A 21,007-nucleotide genomic window follows, 5' to 3' on the forward strand; every position below is an offset into this window, starting at 1 on the left:
TAATAGGCCAGTTGTTAAATTAGTCAAACGTAAAAACTTAAAGAAGCTGTGAGATCTTGGGGAAAAAGTGCTCCACTCCCACACTCGAAAGGGCCAAAACCACGAGTAATTGTAAAAAGAAGTAATTTCCCTTTTTTTAATCATTAAACCTGATTTGAATCTTGAAAAAACCTTGACGGGGTGAGCTTTGTGTAGGAAAAAGCAGCGTCCTGCTTAGAAAGGCTGAAGGACAAGTATTCTAATTTGATGAAGGATTTTGTCAGGGAAAGGATTGGAGAGGGGAGGAGAGTTCGCGTCTCCATTGTCTGTCATCTGGACTCAGAAGTGGATAATGCTAATATCATTTCTGTGGGCTTTTTCTTCTCCGAATTCTATGTCTGCGAGCTAAAGAATTGAAAGCTATATTTTGAGAGAGAGAGAGAGAGAGGACATTTTTACACGTAGAGACGAGAAAGTATTCGGTGGAGATGATCCATGACATTAAATATATATCTAAAGGATGACAACCATTGGATTTGAGCACAAATCTCGAAATCTAATGATTCAATGATTATCACCATTTAATGTCATTCACCCGGGTGTACTTGATACTCCTTCCAAAACTATAGTCTTGCACTTGTTCCGTTCGGAAAGAGGTAGTAGGTTACTTCCCTTTGGCTTATCCCCCAAATCTAATGGGACGGTTTATGATCCTAGGGGAACGATTTGTAAACTGTCATCATTGGTACCATAAGGGAACGGTTGTGCTAGGGGGTCGGTTCTTAGTTTTATGCAAGTGGGATGGTTATATAGCAAGGGGAACGGTTTTTAGGTTCTAAGCAAGGGGAACGGTTTGATAGCAAGGGGAACGGTTTTTAGGTTCTAAGCAAGGGGAACGGTTTGATAGCAAGGGAAACATCTTTTACTTTTGAGCCATTTGGACAGTTATCTAGCAAAGGTGACAGTTTTAGATTTTGGGAATGGGTATACATAGAAAAGGAGATGGTTTGCAATTTTGACCGTGCAAAAGCAAATCATCCAGATATATCACACATTTTTTTGACCTGCTTTCAAAATTAAAAAAGAACAAAACAAAATAAAACCTTCATGATTTATACCTGCTCATGTCACAAACAAGGAAATGAAACTCCAAATTTTGCAAGCAAATTAACAACCAAACATAAGGAACAATTCATTGGTTCATTACAATGACTTTAGTACAAGTTTTTTCTTTTGTCCAAAGTACATGACAAAAATTCCTCTTTCATTAAAACAAAAAGTATCTCTATATAGCTTAACAGCAGAAGCATGGACTAGAATCTGGTGATGAGCAACAATATTAAGGCTCTCAACCGGAGTCACCAGCACTGCAATTTCCAGCCTCCCACGGAGAGCAACGACCAAGTGCAAATATCCCTGCAGCATAACCTTGATGACAATTTGTCCATGGCTCGTTCAATGTGATCCAATTCTTCACTCGGTCTCCAAATGACTTTAAGCAAAGATCAACATAATCTCTAAAGTCATCGCTATAACAGAACAAAGAAAATAATGCAATGAGCAATTTATGCCTTACAAACCAAGATAGCTGGCTAAAGGAAAATAGCTTATACACAAATTGACTCACACAACGAGAGGGCTAAGAAAGCCACCATACTGGTCTTCTAGGCTTTGAGGAAAATCCCAGTGGAAGATTGTCATGTAAGGCTCTATGCATGGATATGTGGATAGGAAATTTTTTAGCATCAGATTGATGGATAATCAGGGATTTGATGACAGAGAAGGGACTGTCACCTTTGGACACAAGCTCGTTAATGACATTGTTGTAATATTGGATGCTAAAAAATTGTGATCATAAATACTTGATATAAATAAGAGGGAAAGAACAAATATAAATTTTACCAATAAGAATACTTATGTCTTAATCTCCAATTGCTACGAAATGGTTAAAAATTGATAGAAGTTTATGTTTATAAACCTGCCAAGAAAACCTCTTTCCACTGGTGTCCACTACAAAATCTGTCATCACAAGGAAAGTTTGATGCATGACATGAATTTTCAAAAGCATGAGATTGTAAGCAAGTGTCCTACCTTGTGGGTAGAACTTAATGATCGGTGAATCCTTACTGGTCATAAGATTCCGATAAGCTTCTGGCAGTGCATTAGAACTGTATGTCAAAACAAATCCATAAATGATCCTAAAAGAAACATTGCATATAGTCATGAAAGTACTTAAAGTGAATTTACCTCTTTGATGGAAGCACAGACATGAGTTGATCAAATGGATTAAAAGGTTTCCCAATTCTAAATTCATGTTTGAGGGAACCGAGACCCCTTAAGTCTGATGCAAAAGGACCATAATGAAAAGGGTAATACCTATTGGACAAGTAAAATGAAGTTTATACATATTGTTGACCTTATGTATTAGGAAGTTAAATGAAACGAAATTTCTTAACTGTTGCTTACCACGGCCAAAGCTTCATTGTTCAACCATACAGTTGCAACTCGATCATCCTGTCAGAGTGGTCGATGCTCCTTAAGCCAGTGCCCATGACTCATTCATCAATGGTGGGTCTAATGCAACATAATATCTGAAGTAAACAGTTAGAAATATAAGATATAATTTCATTTATACAAAGGAGAGAAACAAGGATTCAGGACATACCTTCGACCTTGAGGCAGGATTTGCGCGATTCTTACGCTTGCTTGGATGAATAGTTGGATCTATTGGAACTCTCGGAAGCTTACTAGCAGCATTTTGCTTCTCTTGTTTAACTTTGTTAAAGATAACAGTGAACCCATCTCCTGATTTAGGACCCTTTTCATCCCAAACACCGAATTTTGGCACTGAAGGTGTTTTGTGCATCTGTTCCAAAAAAGTTCAAATGAAGAACTCGTCTAAAATTTCACGCTAAAAACTAATGAATCAAATCTTAATGACAGGAAAATATCATTGCATTAACCTATTTATGATCCAAATTTCATAGGAAATTGCCTCTTTTCGATCATCGTGCATATCGATTACATCTTTCCATCAGCTATACCATTGACTAACATAAATGAAATAGAAACAGAGGTATGATCATAAGGTATTTATTCCCAGGAGGTAACAAAAATAAAAAATTGTGATCATAAATACTTGACATAAATAAGAGGGAAAGAACAAATATAAATTTTACCAATAAGGATACTTATGTCTTAATCTCCAATTGCTACGAAATGGTTAAAAATTGATAGAAGTTTATGTTTATAAACCTGCCAAGAAAACCTCTTTCCACTGGTGTCTACTACAAAATCTATCATCACAAGGACAGTTTATGGTTCATCCTTCCTTCTCGTGGTCTCCCATCAACATGGCCAGTGTATCCTGCTGCTGAGACACCAACCAATAATCAATACAGAAATCAGAAAAATGAAATGAAATTTTTTCAAATATTTACAAACTTTAAACTCGAGGTCCGTACTAACAAAAAGTTAAATGCAATGAAGTTAAATGGAGGCAACAAGTTAAATTTGATGTTTTTGAAAACCATTATCGGTCTACTTACACTGGAGGGAAAAGAACGTTAAAAAGAACAAGATATATAGTGACTGAAACCATATATTTAATTTGCACCAATATTAATTCAAGCTTGGGACTCATGAATAGAAAACACCTAATCTGATGCTATAGAGGCTGTCAACAACTTTTCCATACGACTTTCAAGTGGTCTATCAATTGTTCATTTCACTGTAGATGTATTACGTACAAAATACTATGGGGATAAGTTATGGTCATAAGCATACCTCATGAATCTGGGGAAACATACAAAGGAGCAGGCAAGAAAGGGAAAGGAGCAACCAAAGCAAATGCAACAGGTGGGCGAACTTGACTTTGATCACCATTTTTCAGTTCTCTGCGCCAACTGCTACTTTTATGAGTTTTATCACTAATGAATTCTTGGGTCTCAGAGACCAATAGTTCTTCATCAGCTTCAATCTTGGGCAATCGATGCAATAGGAAACCGGTTGATATATGTGATGTTCCTGACACAGAAGGCTATAGAGAAGAGCATAAACAGAATAAATAGAGAAAATAAATTAATTTAAACAAAAATTAAAAACATATACAAATTCAATTTTGAGGATTAACTTGTCCAGTAAGGATGTAGAATTTTCAACCACTTTCAATGATCAACCGAGACAACAAAGCCCTAATTTGTAAAATCAAATAAAATTTTCATTAAATAGAGAAAAAGAAAAAAAATTAAAACCCTAGGTTTGAATGTTGAAAAGGAGAGAGATAAGTACCCCAAATCACAAGATGATAGAGAGGGATAGCGACGAGAGGCGTGGATAACAGGGGAGGCACGGCGAACGGACGAAGTCAAGGTGGCCGGCGTCGGACGAAGGAGTCGACGAGAGGAAACATGAAGTCGAGGTGGCCGGCGGACGGGGGAGTCAACGAGAGGAGAGGCAAGACGGACTGGGGAGTCGACGAGAGGAGAGGAGCGGCGGACAGCAGACGCGTTCGATTGTAGGGAGATGAGAAAACCCTAGAACTCAGAGATGAAGAATAAAGGTTTAACCAAGAGCTATCGGGTGAAGAGAATCCCCTTTGTTAAAAAAGTTTGGGCGTGAGCCCTTAATAAAACCGTCCCTTTAGCCAACTAAAGTTTTTTTTTTCAAGCCTAATTCAAACCCAACACTTTATTTTGAAGCGTTACCTTAGACTCTTTCGTGACGATTGGAACCGTCACATAACTGTTCCCTTAGGAGGCAAAGGAGACGGTTTTGAACCGTCCCCAAATAACCGTCCCCATATACCTATTTTGTGGTAGTGTATGAACAGTTGGTCGGATAGGGATTTGATTGTTAAATTAAAATTATTAATTTTATTAATAATTGATTCTCAATATGGGGCCTAACTGGTCTCACTAATATCATTAGAAGAGGTCTACATGCAATACAATTCCATTTCTATCCTAATTGTTATATTAAGGATATTCTAGCTTTAAATGTTATGTATAGAGTTTTAAACAATTAAGAATTATTTTGAAATTAAAATTTATAAGGCAAATCCAATCAGGGTTCATATGTAGTATTATAAAAAAAAGAGAAATAGAAAATTGAGAACCTATCTTACAGTATTGCTCCTCTTTGGTGACTGATAGATTTCAGTTAGAGGCTTTTTCTCTTAAGAAATTTATTTTATTTGATCTTAGGATAGATTATCGAAGAAATTCGGAAAACGTTTCAGGTATTCTTTTATATTTTAATTAATTTTGATTAATCTATATGATATGCAATTTTCGGTGTGTTGCATGCTTCAGCAGTTTCAGAGTTCAAAAAGACGGAGGAAAGAAAATGCTCTACAAAACACCGTGAGAGACATATCTGAGTGCCACTTTTAAGAAGGTGGCCCAGTTATGTGGTAATTAGCCGGTTATGGGGTAGAGTTTTAAGTTATGGGCTGGGCTTGACACGGGACAACGAAATAAAATACGATCGGCCCTTCTTTGCTAGTTAATGGTACCGCTTCTTCTTCTCTGCTCTTTAAATGCTGCTGAGACCCGCTCAATTTTGTCATTTATTTAACGAACTTGCAGCTTCAAATGTGGGAAGGTAATTACCACGCCACACGGTGCTAATGTACGCTTCTTCGAGGGATCGAAAATACCTGAGCAAACATTGTTAATCAGATATATGGTACATACATTGTTACATTGTATATTTATTTTCTTTAGGGAAATCCTTATGTCTGACTACAAGGCTATCCGCTTGCAGAACGGTCCATGCTGCACTAACGATGTATGGATATAGTATTGAAAAGGAAGAAGAATGACTCGGGGAGTCAATGACTCGGGGAGTATGTTGGTCATAAATGAAAAAGGATACATCAAATAAGTAAGACTTATCTTATCTCTCTTTACATAAGAACATACTGTGAAAATAAAAGTCATAGAAAAAAGGAATATTGCCTTCTCCTCCTTCCTCTCTCTCAATTCTGTATTTTAGGAGCTAGTAGCAGGTGATTCATGGAAACTTTTCGCCATCTTAGTGTAATTTCTTCTCGACTATTGTTCGTAGATTGAGATGCGTGGCAATCTTTCCAAATATCCGATACAGGTAATCTCTAAATAAGATATGTATATATATTTAATATTTGTATGAATGCTTAGTTATAGAGATCCTTTAGGATGCGGCAACTGTAATTTTAATCAATTATGTTTAAGAAATTGAAAAAAGTACGAGAAAAAGGGAACAAAATGGGATATCGTTGTTAATTGTCATCTATTCACAGTTTCGAGCCTCATCATTTAGCTATTTAACAAGTTTAATGGAAAATTGATTTAAGATCTGAGATTGTGAGGATTCGATCGTAGCTTAAGTATCAAGGAAAATTTTATGGCACGAGGACAACAAGGTTCATCATGATACAAATAGGAAGTTATACTAATATATAAAAAACCTAGTTGTGGGTACTACAAAATTTAAATGAGTTGTGAACATATTCTCATTTTCTACTATACTAGGAAGGGCAAAAAGATAATTTAACAAGAGGCATCTTTCTCTCTCTTTCTCTTTTTTTCTCCTTTCTCTCTTTTTTTTTTTATTTTCTTACAATATTCTATATATCATACAAACATTTTGTATTTCTTTGCTTTCTCTTTTTTCGGTTTTGTAGAATGTTCTATATCATACTCCATGAAGCCCATATAGTCACATATCCATTATATTTTAGATTCTAAAGTGAATATAAATAAAATTATAGGTTCCTTCTAGCAAAAAGTATAATATGTATAGGAAAAAAAAACTAAAGAATATAAAAGTATAAAAGATATATATTTTTGGAAATTGTAAGTCTTGACATGTGCATTAGGAACGTGCATGTTATTCCCCAACAAAGAAAATAAAGTATATACAAAGTATATTAATAGATGCTAGAAACATTATCTTTCTCTGTAGTGAAAAAAAATTCTTTGCTTAGACTTAAGATATCATCACATTATAATTATAATCAAATCTCTAATGCATTTTACAATATTAGAGTTTATTAAAAATGTTTTGCGCCTAATACAAGAAGAGAGCTATAAAGCCAACCGAAGGTTTATTGAAACTTTATATTGAACCCTATCATTTATCGGGTACCGGGCTAACATAACATGCATAAAATTCAGGCCTAATACGAAAGTTTTGATTGAAGTTTTTAAATCGAACCACATAAATTTTCAATTATTGGGCTAACTTAAAATGAAAGCCGAAATAGCAAATTAAAGGTAATAAAAAATTCTTAATATATTTAAATACATGGCCCATGCAGGTCTCGAACCTGCGACCTTCGCGTTATTAGGGTGGTTGATTAAGGATCCCAAAATATTGACGTTAGTCTCTCCCCCCAAAACGATAGGACTAATTGTGAAAAACAAGTAATTTCCCTTTTGTTAATTATTACCAGATTTGAATCTTGAAAAAATTAGACCGACGAACTTCCGGTAGAAAAAAGCAGGGTCCTGCTTAGGGTGAATTCGGTCCCGATATAGCTCGGATATGATGCTTATCATATCCATATACGCTATTCATCTTGGATATAGATACGAATATGCATCGGTAAGAAAAATTCATATCCATATCCGCTAAAATCATATACATGAAGATATATAAGCGGGTATGCATGCAGATACAAAATGAATATGAGAAAACTAGATAGTATTGAGAAAAATATAGTTTATGTAATACAAAAACGTTCGTTAATATATTCATTATAATTGAAAAGCTAAGATTAGACATCTTGATCATCAAAATTAACCACAAATCCATAATCTAAGAATTAAAACTATCGTAAGAGTATGACTAATATGCATTCGATATTTCAGATACGGATCCGGATATTTCATTACAAAACCATATCCGTGACCATATTCTATCGGTTATAGATTCGAGTAACTCTGTCTGTATCCTAACGGATACAATTTCAGATATTTCCTAGGATACGGATACGGTTTAGCACCCCTAATATTGCTTCGAAAGGCTAAAGGACAAGCATTTTAAGGTGTCTATAGGGAGGAGTGAAATTCCTATCAGAACATTCTAGATTGAGGGGGCAATGAAATACCGACACCATCCCTCTATTCTATTCTGTGCATGTGTGGCTCAGAATGCCCCATACCGTGTGGGATGTTCTGATATGATGCACACTGTATAACTCTATAGGGAGTACGTATGCATATATAACACAACATCTCTAATCTACTTTATGCGCGCTCTCTCTCTAATCTACTTTATTTTATTTGATCTTGGTCCACTCTCACTTTCCCATTCCATTATGTACCTCCCATTGTCCCTCTTCCCCTTGCTCTCTTTCAAAGAACACTGAGGATTAAACTTCAGCTAGCAACTCAAGGAAGAAAGAGGAAGAAGGAAATCAAGGCCATGAACTCTCTCGAAGGTCCTCTCTCTCTTCCACACACAATTTATTTTCTGATATGCAATACGTATTACTCCAAGAACGTCCTAATTTTCTTGATTTTTCCATTAGAAAAGGCTACTCTCCGATGTAACTGAAGTACCATAAACTTAAGTCTTTCCATGAATCATTTCGCATGTAGCAAATAACAAAATTTTTTATCTTCACAAATTAATTATAAGCACCCCACTTGCTCATAGAGCATATATTAATTGAGTGCATGCATGTCTATATGCGGATTCCTTTATTTGAACTCCACTTTTCCTAGTCCATATATATATCCTAAAATGTCTTGTAATTTTGTTTATTGAAACTGCAGCTTAATTAGCTTGAACCGAAATTGATTGTGAGAGATCAACCGTGAAGGAGGAAAAAAAAGAAATGGAGAAAGGGAAACTTATTATACAATCATTAATCTTAATGTTACTTCCAACATATTTGTACCTCTGTTCAAGAGCCCATGCAATGAGCATGAATGAAAATGATGCAGAAAATGTTGTCACAAGGACATATTATCATGACTTCTCTGTGAGTACTATTTTCTGTGAGCTATGTTATAAATTTTAATGTTTTGGTTAATAAATTGATTAATTGGGCTAAATTTTTTGTAGGTGAAATCAACTGCTTGTACTAGGCTCTGTGAGACAAAAAACATACTCACAGTGAACGAGCAATTTCCAGGGCCTACCCTTCGTGCTCATAGATTGGATACACTTGTTGTCAACGTTCATAACCAAGCTGACCATAATATCAGTATACATTGGTAATTAATATGATCTCCCCCTCTCTAGATTATTATAACACTCAGTTTTTTATTTTTATTTTTATTATGTCATGCTTGTTAGAGAATTATAACCATCTAACGCTCACCACAATTTCCAAGTCTTGATGCATAGTGAAACGTGGAACTAAATCTCATCTTATGTCTTTGTTAAGGGGCTGTTTGGTTGTTTTCCTAAAAAAATCAGAAATGCAAAACTCACATTTCAACTCATTTCAATAGATTTTCAAGACATTTCCCGCAAATCAGAAATAGTAGCAGTGTTTCGATTTCCATTTCAATGTATTTCATGTTCAAACAAACACAAGAAATGGAAATCGATGGGAACTCCTTTCAAACAAACACCATGAATGAAAAAAAAAACTCCTTTCATTCATTTTATTTCTTTTATTTTTTCATGTAAACGTTATAACTAACCATTACTTGTTTAGGCATGGAGTAAGGCAGCTAAGAAATCCATGGGCGGACGGTGCATCCCAAATAACGCAATGCCCCATCCAGCCTGGTCGAAACTATACATACAACATCACCTTCACAAGTGAAGAAGGAACTCTATGGTGGCATGCGCATAGTCATCTCTTGAGAGCAACGGTTCATGGAGCCGTCGTCGTGCTTCCAAGACGAGGGACTAGTTACCCTTTCCCTGGACCTCATCTAGAGGTGCCCATCATACTAGGTACTCCCAAATTATTCATCTGCTCCATGAAGCATTATCGATATTACCAAGTGTTCTTCCAAGTTTTTTCCGTTCAATTCCGTAGGATTCTACGATCATGTAGAGGTTCAGAAGTATGTATGCTTCCATTTTGACCGTACGTGCTAATCTTATTATATGAATCAGACCATTCCCAATTCTTCATCATCTAGATGAATGATATATTGATGCTGGTCCGAGGTCCGAGCACTCATTTACACATTGACTGCTGTTTTATGTTTAATACACCTGACGCTGAATTATTTTAAAGAATCGGGCCAATTTCAAGATATTATGAAACTATCTATACATAGATTATTTTTGAATCGTTAGTCTTTAGCACATATCCAATATTGTTCTTTTTTTAAAAAATAATAAATTTAATTAATTTTCCGTAGGAGAGTGGTGGAAGATGGATGTGGTTGATGTTTACAAACAAGCAGCAGAAAAGGGGGAAGCTCCAATGCACTCCGATGCCTACACCATCAACGGCCAACCTGGTGAACTCTACCCTTGTTCCATACCAGGTAATTTATATATACCAGGAAAATTCCGACAAAAAAAAAAAAATCTATGTATAACACCCCACCCCCTCTCAAATTAACGCAATCTTTATCCAATATCTCTCAGCAGACACATTCAAGATAACCGTCGAGCAAGGCAGGACTTATTTGCTCAGAGTAATAAGCGCCGCGATGGAGCAACAGCTATTCTTCGCCGTCGCTGGCCATCGGCTAACACTCGTCTTTTTTTCCGTTCAATTCCGTAGGATTCTACGATCATGTAGAGGTTCAGAAGTATGTATGCTTCCATTTTGACCGTACGTGCTAATCTTATTATATGAATCAGACCATTCCCAATTCTTCATCATCTAGATGAATGATATATTGATGCTGGTCCGAGGTCCGAGCACTCATTTACACATTGACTGCTGTTTTATGTTTAATACACCTGACGCTGAATTATTTTAAAGAATCGGGCCAATTTCAAGATATTATGAAACTATCTATACATAGATTATTTTTGAATCGTTAGTCTTTAGCACATATCCAATATTGTTCTTTTTTTAAAAAATAATAAATTTAATTAATTTTCCGTAGGAGAGTGGTGGAAGATGGATGTGGTTGATGTTTACAAACAAGCAGCAGAAAAGGGGGAAGCTCCAATGCACTCCGATGCCTACACCATCAACGGCCAACCTGGTGAACTCTACCCTTGTTCCATACCAGGTAATTTATATATACCAGGAAAATTCCGACAAAAAAAAAAAAAATCTATGTATAACACCCCACCCCCTCTCAAATTAACGCAATCTTTATCCAATATCTCTCAGCAGACACATTCAAGATAACCGTCGAGCAAGGCAGGACTTATTTGCTCAGAGTAATAAGCGCCGCGATGGAGCAACAGCTATTCTTCGCCGTCGCTTGGCCATCGGCTAACACTCGTCTCAGCCGACGGCAGCTACACTAAACCCCTTGTTACCGACTACATCATGATCTCTCCCGGACAAACTATGGATATACTGGTGCACGCTGGTCAGTCCCCCATGCGTTATGCTATGAGCGCGGGCCCATTCGGCAGCGCAATGGGCTCAATGCGCCATCACATGGGCCTGGATATGGGCTCTATGGGCCCTATGCCCACCTCCAACGTAACCACGGCAATATTCCAGTATATCCATAATCCATCATCACCCTCATCTATGTCGACGATGTTTCCTACTCTCCCTCTCTCTAACGACTCACGTTCAGCCAACAATTTCACGAGACGGATCAAAAGTCTCGAGATTGACGGTTACGAGCGTGACATTTTCACAAACGTCGTCGACGTGCACATGTTCATCACACTGTCTATGGGTACGATGCATTCGGGTAGCATGAACAACATAAGTTTTGTTGATCCCAAAGTCGACATACTAAAGGCGTATTATGAACGTATCTCTAATGTTTATGAAGAGGATTTTCCAAATGAGCCGCCAAGAAAGTTCAATTACACCGGAGTAGGTTCGACGGATGAGGATTATTGGCCACCAGAGTTTGGGACGAAGGTGAAGGTGTTGGACTACGATAAGAATGTGGAGGTCGTGTTCCAATCGACGAGTATTATGTCGACGGAGAGCCATCCTATGCATCTCCATGGCCATGGCTTCTATGTTGTCGGGTTTGGATATGGGAATTTTGATCCGAACATGGATCCGCGAAAGTATAACCTTGTGGATCCGCCAAGACAGTCGACGGTTGCTGTGCCTTCGGGCGGGTGGGCTACAATTAGATTCAAATCGAATAACCCGGGTATATACTTTGAATAGTCAAATTATATCTAATTCTTTTGTTGCTGTATATATATTTTTTTCCTAATTTTAGTTATTAAAATGTGTTTTCCAACATTTCTTGGTAGGTGTTTGGTTGCTACATTGTCATTTTGAGCATCATCACTATAAGGGGATGAGCATGGTGTTCGTAGTTAAAGACGGGCCGAATGTTTTCTCTAGACTTGATCCTCCACCTCAGCGCCTGCCTGCTTGTTGATATTTCGCGTTGGGATGAAGGAGAAACAGTTTCAAGGTCTAGCGCATTTTAATTTTAACTTTGATGTATCAATATATAAATTCCTTTTTCTCAAAAAAGAAAAAAAAAAGTTTTCAACTTGTAATTACATTGCAATATACTTGCTCGGTACTGTAGTGTTCTCTTTCATAGTATTATATATTGCAATTACACCGGATCAGATTGAGACTCTTCTTGTTTGCACGTAAAAATTGGGAATTTGATTCCATTTTCATGCAAGTCTACTACATCTAATAAAAATAAATTGACATAACATTCTTCTCTCGATCGGAACTTGATATTTCCACATCCATATTTTTATCTGTTTTATTCCCAACTCGATTATTTTTCCTTGAAAAAGTCATGCATTAATCATATTATTTATGCCCTCTTTCTTGTTGTACAAATCATAAAAAATCTCACTTGCGATAAGAGCGAAGTTGTTGAGTTTTATGTCCTGTTCCGAACAACTCATCACTGCGACGTGCCACTGGCACGTCTCTCGCCACGGTGCCACGTGCCCCAGATACTCGCACGTACACCACCGCGTGTCAGGCTGCAGCTCTCTCTCTCTCTCTCTCGTTCGCTCTATAAAAAGCCCAATGGGCCACATGCAATATTCCAAAATCGGATAAAAAAAACAATGGGGAAAAAGGAGAGACGAGGAGCGTCGACCTCTCTGATCCCATGGGCCGGGTCTTGGACAGACTGGACCGACCCGTTCTTGTCAGATGACCCGTGGGACCCATTCTGGGGAGGTGGCGCCAACCTGTTGTGGGGCACAGCCGGTAGGAGAAGGCGCGGTAACGGCGACGGCACCGCTGCTCTGGCGGACGCCCGCGTTGATTGGCGCGAGACGAACACCGCCCACATCTTCGTTGCTGAGCTCCCAGGCGGGCGCTTTACACTCACCACTTCTTACTTCTCTTTGGTTTTCGCTTGGGTTTTTTCGAAACCCGTCTTAAAAATGGATTTGGATTCTCTCCGCTATAAAAAAGTAACTGTATCGGTCACGTCGAAAGCATCTTTTAATTTTAATTTATATATAAACTATTTCTAACGTGGTTGAATCTAGTTAAAATTTGGCTAAAAAATTTAAAAAAAAACAAGTTCAAAAAATTTAGAGTTTAAGATACAAAATTTCTTTCTTAACAAGACCCAAACATTGATAAAACAGTCGCATATGCTTTAAATGGGCTAAACATTAATGAACTGAGTCACACGCCCTGGAAGTTAGTTTTTTAGGGTAATTGTCACCTTGCTTTAAAAAGTGAATTTTTTAGGAGTAATTTTTAATTTTTAGGGGAAAAAAATTTGATTGGGAGGTGGTTGATTGCTAAAAGATTCATTTTAAAAATAATTTAAAAATAATTTATATGTAAATTGAAATTAAAAGGTTGCTTTTGTATAACTATCTTATTTTAAACGTGCTTTCTAGTAAAAAGGCACTTTTTTTAAATATATGTACGCTTTGGTGCAATTATCTTATTTTTAAAAGTGGTTTCTAGTAAATTAAAAGACACTTTTTTGTTTCTTTTAATATACGTAGGCTTTATAGTTTAAAAAAATCATTGTTTTAATTTTAGCGATTCTTGTTTTATCTCTAAATTTGTAACCATATTCTACCTTTACCTATGACCCTAAATAAAAATAAAAACTAAAACCTTTTTTAAATGAAAACAAGGAACACTTTTAACAGTTGATTGACTTATATATTTTGTTAGATTAAAAAGTAGTCTTACTATTGTTGGCATATTATCAATACTTGATTTGAAATGTTATAAATTGAACATAACATAAGGGAAAAAAAATTAATATTGTAATATCAGAATTCTTTTTATTAATTAACTACGATCTAGTTATTTTGGCAAATAAATCATTTTCAAGAAGTAAAATTAATATTAATTAGCTATAGTTGATGATTAAATATCTATGACTTGGTGAAAATATATGGAGAAATTTAAAAAAAAAAATCCTTTTTAAATAACATGATAAATAATCCTTTTGGCGGGAGTATAAAATATTAACCCATGCATGTTCTATTTGTTTTCGTTGGGGTACGTAGGGGTGAGAAAAGAGGAGGTGAAGGTGCAAGTGGAGGACGGGAACGTGCTGAGCATAAGTGGGGAGAAGGCCAAGGAGGAGGAGGACGCCGGAGACACCTGGCACCGCATCGAGAGGAGGACGGGGAGCTTCCATAGGAAGTTCAGGCTGCCGGAAAATGCGAGGATGGAGGAGACCAGGTGCAGCATGGACAACGGCGTGCTTACAGTCACCATCCCTAAGCTTGCTGAGGAGGAAAAGCCTCCTAATGTTAGGTCTATAGAGGTGGCTTAGTTACGTAGCTGACTCGTGGATGCTGTGTAAATGTGTGGGTACGTATAAGGATGTACGTATGTACGTATACGGTAGTGGGAGGTACGTGTGTGTATGTGTATGTATGTATATAAGTTTGATGTGGATGTATGTATGTATGTAAGTTTGATGTGGTGTATGTATGTAAGTTTGATGTGGATGTATGTATGTATGTAAGTTTGATGTGGATGTGCGTATGTACATATATGGTAGTGGGAGGTATATGTATTGTATATGTAAGTTTTATGTCGCTTTCCTTACACACATATACTAGCTAGCTAAAAGTTACTGTTTATAGCTAACGTGAGATGATCATCATCTGGATGTTTATGTGATTAAGTATACAAGCATTAGGTGATAAGTACAGTGATTAACAATCCGATTAGTTATTTAAAAAAATTGTAAATAACCGGTTCTATTTAAACACGCTCCTCGTTATAACCATGTGAAAATCTTAGGGTTGCACAGAACATATTGCTTGAAGTGCACGCCCTTAACTTTACATCATTATTAGGAATAAGTACTTTTTTAAATTTAGTTCCTTTAACCATTCGAAAATCCATCCTTAATTTTACATCATCATTTAATGTTAATTTTTAAAAAATCTGTATTTAATTCGTAATCGGTGGGATTTGAATATGAGTCGTTTTGATATCATCTTAAATTTAGTTTCTCTAACTATACAAAAACTCCTCCGAATGAGGATCAATGATTATAGTTTTATATTAATTCTAACCTACTTAAAATGATGATCATTAATTAGCCGTATATATAACCATTTCGGATGCATGCCTACTACTCGCACGGGCGTCGACAAAACCACTTCGGATGCGCACACAACCCGGTGATCTCTACCTGGGCTCTAAGGGAGGTATAATTAATGTTGGCTAACATTAATTTATTTCTAGAGATTCATATTCACGTGCAATAATCTCTCTCTTCAACCTATCTACTTACTAATAAAGCCAAAGAAAATAAAAAAACTATTCAAAGCTCAATAAGATGTGAAGCAATTTAACCCCTTACTATTCATGACACTAGTCCACGTGAAACTATTTATTACGGTAAAATTATCTTTTCTCCAACAACATAGCCAACTGTTTTTATCCATTAATACCAATTAATCTTTTTTAAAATGAGCTTATTTTTATGCTCAATTAATAATTCCAAAATGTCATATTTCGTGCAGATACATTTAAATTGAAAATATGTATTATACCGCAAGACTTACCTCCTCCGCATAATAAATGCCGCCTTGGGAATTTAACGCCTAAATCCTCTAATGCAACGGAAACGCGGTATAGAGAATAGTACACCAAGATTTACGAGGTTCGGCAACTGCCTACGTCCTCGGGAGCCACACAGTAAATTTCTTATTAATCCAACAAGAAATTACAATTTTAGGAGCAGATCCCTAAACTGGGATTTCTCAAATAAACACTGTAGCTACAGTGTTAATAATAACAGGGTATGAACCCTTTCAATACCCACTTGAGAATAAATACCCCACAATCAAACTCCTCTTTAATTCTCTCTCTCTCTCTCTCTCTCTTAATCTCTCTTTTAATCTCCCCTCAAAACACCCCTTTGAGAGCTGGAGAAAAATCAAAATCGCTACTGCGATTTGGGGAAAACGCTGCTGCATTTTAGGGCAGTTCGCCGCCGCCGCCAGAGAGAAAGAATCGGAGGGGAGGGGGAAGAATCAGCATCTTCGAAACCCTAGGTGAGGGGGTTTATATAAGCGGAGATGAGGAGCTGGCGACAGCCTGTCGCCAGCAAATAACCCAGACGCAAAGGTCGGGTTCGCCAAAGAACGCAGAGTTCAGGGGGCAGGCGAACGCAGAGCTCGCCATCGACGCAGAGCTCGCCATCGACGCAGAGCTCGCCATCGACGCAGAGCTCGCCATCGACGCAGAGCTCGCCATCGACGCAGAGCTCGCCATCGACGCCAGCTTCGAACGAACGCAGAGCTCGAGGCTTCGAGCTCGTCCTGTCGCCTGGACCTCGCCGCCTGGACCTCGCCGTCGCCATCCTGGAGCTCGTCGGAGCTCCTCCACCGCCGGAGGTTGGTATCCACCCCCAACCTATCAATCTCCCACTTGGAGACCAAACCGACGACAACAGGGCTATCTCATCAAGCTCCTCTCCTGTGTGACTCCGCCTTCATCATCTATGCATGAAGGCCAACTGAAGTTGCACACAACTTCAGTTTCTGAAAGGTCGCTACCTTTGTCAACATATCCGCTGGATCCTTTCTTCCTTGGATATTCTGTTGAAATCCTTTGACAACTCGTCGGGCTCTGTATCTTCTGGAACCACCCTGTTCCTTCTTCACTCGATACACCCACTTGTTGTGACGTACCTTCTTCCCCATGGGCAACTCAGCTAGTCCCCATGCCTGGTTGGAGATCAGAGATTTTTTCTCTTCTTTCGTAGCAAACTCCCACTTGCTCGCATCTCCACTCTGACAAGCTTCATCAAAGCTTTCAGACTCTCCTTCATTTGTCAGCAACAGATAGTTCATGTATCTGCTGTTAGACACAGGAGGATGAGTAATTCTCCTTAATATCGAAGCTGGTGCGTCGGACTTCTGCGCACCATTCTGTCCAACAGGCTCTTCTGCCTGAGTACCTTTTGCATTAGGTTCTCCCGAGAGGTTATATGGGACATCATCTGCATCTACAAATGTTGACTCGCTCTCTGAGTCACCGTCATCTGTCTTGTGCAAGTCCTTGTACATCACCTTCTCGTTGAATGTCACATCTCTGCACCTGATCACCTTCTTGTTTTCGTTGTCCCAAATGCGGTAGCCGAACTCGTCTTCACCATACCCGATGAATGTGCATTTCTTGGACTTGGGATCAGGCTCATTCCTGCCTTGATCACTTATATGCACATAAGCTACACAACCGAAAACTTTGAGATGTGAGAGGGTTACCTCCTTTCCGCACCATACCTCTTCTGGTATTCTGTGCTCCAATGGAACCGATGGACCTCGGTTGATCAAGTAAGCTGCTGTGTTGACTGCTTCTGCCCAGAACTGCTTCGGTAGACCTGACTGCATCCGAATGCTTCTGGCTCTCTCTGTCAACGTTCTATTCATGCGCTCAGCCACACCATTGTGCTGAGGCGTGCCGGGCACGGTCCTCTCCATTCTGATACCGTGCTCATAGCAGAACTTCTTGAATCTGGTGTCTTCATACTCACCACCATTGTCTGTTCTGAGTTTCTTTACCCTCAAACCGGTCTCATTCTCGACCATGGCTTTCCATCTTCTGAAAGCCTCAAACACTTCTGACTTTTTCTTCAGAAAGTAGACCCATACTTTCCGAGAGTGATCATCAATAAAAGTCACGAAGTAGTGTTTCCCACCAATCGACGCGGTGGTTGTTGGTCCCCAAACATCCGAGTGAACAAGCTCTAGCTTCTGCTTCCTGGGGGGTCTGCTACTTGCCTGAAAGCTAACTCTCTTCTGCTTTCCAAGTATGCATTCTTCACACACATCAATCTCTACTGATTGTAAACCTGGGAGTTTTCTCTTTGTGTGCATAACCTTCATCCCCTTTTCACTCATATGACCGAGTCTCTGGTGCCACAGCTTTGAAGTCTCATTGCCTGCTGCAACTGAGATCGAACAACGTGCACCTGCTGTCATATACAGGGTACCAGTCTTCCTACCTCTGGCAATCGTCATTGCGCCCTTCGAAATCCTCCAGTCATCTCCATGGAAAGTCATCGTGTAGCCTTCACTAGCCAGCTGGCTTACTGAGATTAAGTTCCTCTTCAGGTCGGGAATATACCTGACATCCTTCAGCTCCCATACTGACCCATTCAGCTTAATCTTCACTACACCTTTGCCAATAATGGCACATGCTTGATCGTCACCAAGATATACATTTCCAAGGTTTCCGGGGATATACTTCTCGAGGAATTCTTTCTGAGAAGTAGCATGGAATGATGCTCCCGAGTCCAACACCCAAGACTCCTCCTTGCTCTCCAAAGAGCATATCAGCGCATCATCTCCTCCTGAGGTGGAGGCAACGTTCACATCTGCATTTGCCTCCCACTCCTCCCGTGCACTCCTGCACTGATTCTTGTAGTGCCCGGTTTTCCCGCACTTCCAACACTCGATAGCCTTCGAACTGTTGGGATTTCTGGATTTGGATCTCCTATCATCTGATCCATTTCCTCTGGTTGAACTTTTACCTCTTGACTCTGTATGCAATACTGAAGAGGTTGTAGCTTCACCCGACTCTCTCCGTCGGATCTCCTCACTGAGAACCAGATCACGAACGTCGTCAAACTTCAACTTATTGCTTCCCGATGAGCTACTCACAGCTGTGACCGTAGCGTTCCAACTCTCTGGTAGGGAAGACAAAAGGATCAACGCTCGAACTTCCTCATCAAACTCAATATCAACTGAACTCAATTGGGTCGTGACTGTATTGAGTTCATTGAGATGATGTGCTACCGATGCACCTTCCGCCATTCGCAGATTAAACAACCGCCTCATCAAATGGACTTTATTTGAGGCTGATGGCTTCTCATACATATTGGAGAGTGCTGCCATAAGATCTGCCGTGGTCTTCTCCTTTGCAATGTTAAAAGCAACATTGCGGGTTAACGTCAAACGAATAACCCCGAGGGCTTTTCTGTCCAGAAGATTCCAATCTTCTTCCTTCATACCCTCCGGCTTCTTCCCCGAGAGAGGTTGATACAGATTTTTCTGATACAGATAATCCTCTATCTGCATTTTCCAGAATCCGAAATCTGATCCATCAAACTTCTCTATTCTCACCTTTCCCTCATCTGCGGCCATGGCTCCCACTTGAATCTGACTTCCTCTAGATCGTTTCACGCTCTGATACCAGTTGTTGGGAATTTAAACGCCTAAACCCCTAATGCAACAGAAACGCAGTATAGAGAAAGTACACAAGCATTACGAGTCGGTCACTCCATACTCTCGGGAGCCAACAAGTAAAATTTCGTATTATCCAACAAGAAATAAATTTTAGGAGGCAGATCCCTAAACTGGGATTTCTCACAATAAAACACTGTAGCTACATGTGTTAATAATAACAGGGTATTGAACCCTTCAATACCAACCTTGAGAAAAATACCCCAAATGCAAAACTCCTCTTTAATTCTCATCTCTCTCTCTCTCCTATATCTCTCTTTAAATCCCCCTCAAAACACACACCCTTTGAGAAGCTGAGAAAAATACGAAAATCGCTACTAGCGATTGGGGAAAACGCTGCTGCGTTAGGGCAGTTCGCCGACCGCCAGCCCAAGAGAAGAATGCGGAGGGGAGGGGGAAGAATCAGCATCTTCGAAACCCTAGGTGAGGGGTGTTATATAAGCGGAGATGAGAGCTGGCGACGCCTGTCCGCCAGAAATAACCCAGACGCAAAGGTCGGTTCGCCAAATGACCAGAGTTCAGGGCCAGGCGATACGCAAGAGCTCGCCATCGACGCAGAGCTCGCCATCGACGCCCGCTTCGAACGAACGCAGAGCTCGCCATCGACGCCAGCTTCGAACGAACGCAGAGCTCGAGGCTTCGAGCTCGTCCTGTCGCCTGGACCTCGCCGCCTGGACCTCGCCGCCGCCATCCTGGAGCTCGTCGGAGCTCCTCCGCCGCCGGAGGTTGGTATCCACCCCCAACCTATCATTCTTCTCCATCGCCGGCAATTTTTACTGATAGTGAGAACACAAGACATACAACACCATCTTTGAATTTGACGCTACCGCCGCCGCCGCCGCCATTCTCGAATACCCATCTCTATCTACACCTTGATCTGTTGCCAACTTTTCCCTGATTTCAAGGCTGACGCTAAATAATGGGTACAACACCATCTTTGAATTTGACGCTACCGCCGCCGCCGCCGCCATTCTCGAATACCCATCTCTATCTACACCTTGATCTGTTGCCAACTTTTCCCTGATTTCAAGGCTGACGCTAAATAATGGGATTCTTCTGGTAGGATCCAGATACAAATTATATCCTTCGAATATTTGTTTGTCATGAAAAATATAATTTTTGGTTTAATGTTCTATGATTTATATGATAGGGATTTGGGTAGTATGTGATACCTATAGTCCTACATCATGTAGTTTGGGATGCTTGATGAAGTATTTAAGTGGCTTGGTTCTTCCCCCTTAACAGCCAGCTTTTAAGGATGAGTTTTCCAAGTTGTTTGGGTGTC

At 39.3% G+C, this 21,007-nt stretch overlaps 4 protein-coding genes and 1 long non-coding RNA gene across 12 annotated transcripts; 2 read left to right on the top strand and 3 right to left on the bottom strand.

Moving 5' to 3' along the window:
- On the bottom strand, positions 1,119-2,308 carry LOC109832026 (beta-glucosidase 12-like). Of its 6 annotated transcripts, XR_002244611.1 has the most exons (6): positions 2,227-2,308; positions 2,071-2,147; positions 1,958-1,998; positions 1,774-1,817; positions 1,607-1,688; positions 1,119-1,508 (listed from the first exon to the last, which is right to left on the bottom strand). XR_002244611.1 is itself a non-coding variant. In XM_020399484.1 (4 exons), exons 1-4 carry the CDS (start codon positions 2,247-2,249, stop codon positions 1,328-1,330), a joined length of 363 nt encoding a protein of 120 aa, XP_020255073.1. In that variant the 5' UTR covers positions 2,250-2,264; the 3' UTR covers positions 1,119-1,327. The 6 variants fall into 6 exon arrangements, 1 of the variants encoding a protein (XP_020255073.1); XR_002244612.1 differs by lacking the exon at positions 1,774-1,817; XR_002244610.1 differs by having other exon boundaries at positions 1,774-1,998.
- Positions 2,497-3,350, bottom strand: LOC109832633 (RPM1-interacting protein 4-like). 3 transcript variants are annotated; one of them, XR_002244809.1, is made up of 4 exons: positions 3,235-3,350; positions 2,943-3,029; positions 2,645-2,845; positions 2,497-2,570 (listed from the first exon to the last, which is right to left on the bottom strand). XR_002244809.1 is itself a non-coding variant. In XM_020400017.1 (3 exons), the coding sequence occupies exons 1-3, from the start codon at positions 3,280-3,282 to the stop codon at positions 2,535-2,537; spliced, it is 285 nt and encodes a 94-aa protein (XP_020255606.1). In that variant the 5' UTR covers positions 3,283-3,350; the 3' UTR covers positions 2,497-2,534. The 3 variants fall into 3 exon arrangements, 1 of the variants encoding a protein (XP_020255606.1); XR_002244810.1 differs by having other exon boundaries at positions 3,171-3,350; XM_020400017.1 differs by lacking the exon at positions 2,943-3,029.
- LOC109832634 lies at positions 4,073-4,551 on the bottom strand. The gene is made up of 2 exons (XR_002244811.1): positions 4,270-4,551; positions 4,073-4,172 (listed from the first exon to the last, which is right to left on the bottom strand). It is a non-coding gene; the product is annotated as an uncharacterized LOC109832634 (long non-coding RNA).
- Positions 8,271-12,522, top strand: LOC109832635 (laccase-14-like). The gene is given in 8 exon segments (XM_020400018.1): positions 8,271-8,407; positions 8,745-8,953; positions 9,037-9,188; positions 9,638-9,882; positions 10,299-10,427; positions 11,237-11,328; positions 11,330-12,194; positions 12,301-12,522. Coding segments are annotated over 7 exon segments (1,761 nt in total). The 5' UTR covers positions 8,271-8,407; positions 8,745-8,806; the 3' UTR covers positions 12,432-12,522.
- LOC109832493 (class I heat shock protein-like) lies at positions 13,093-14,786 on the top strand. The gene is made up of 2 exons (XM_020399847.1): positions 13,093-13,237; positions 14,515-14,786. Exons 1-2 carry the CDS (start codon positions 13,093-13,095, stop codon positions 14,784-14,786), a joined length of 417 nt encoding a protein of 138 aa, XP_020255436.1.

The sequence above is a fragment of the Asparagus officinalis genome, chromosome 3 (assembly GCF_001876935.1).
Source record: "Asparagus officinalis chromosome 3, Aspof.V1, whole genome shotgun sequence".
Lineage (NCBI taxonomy): Eukaryota > Viridiplantae > Streptophyta > Magnoliopsida > Asparagales > Asparagaceae > Asparagus > Asparagus officinalis.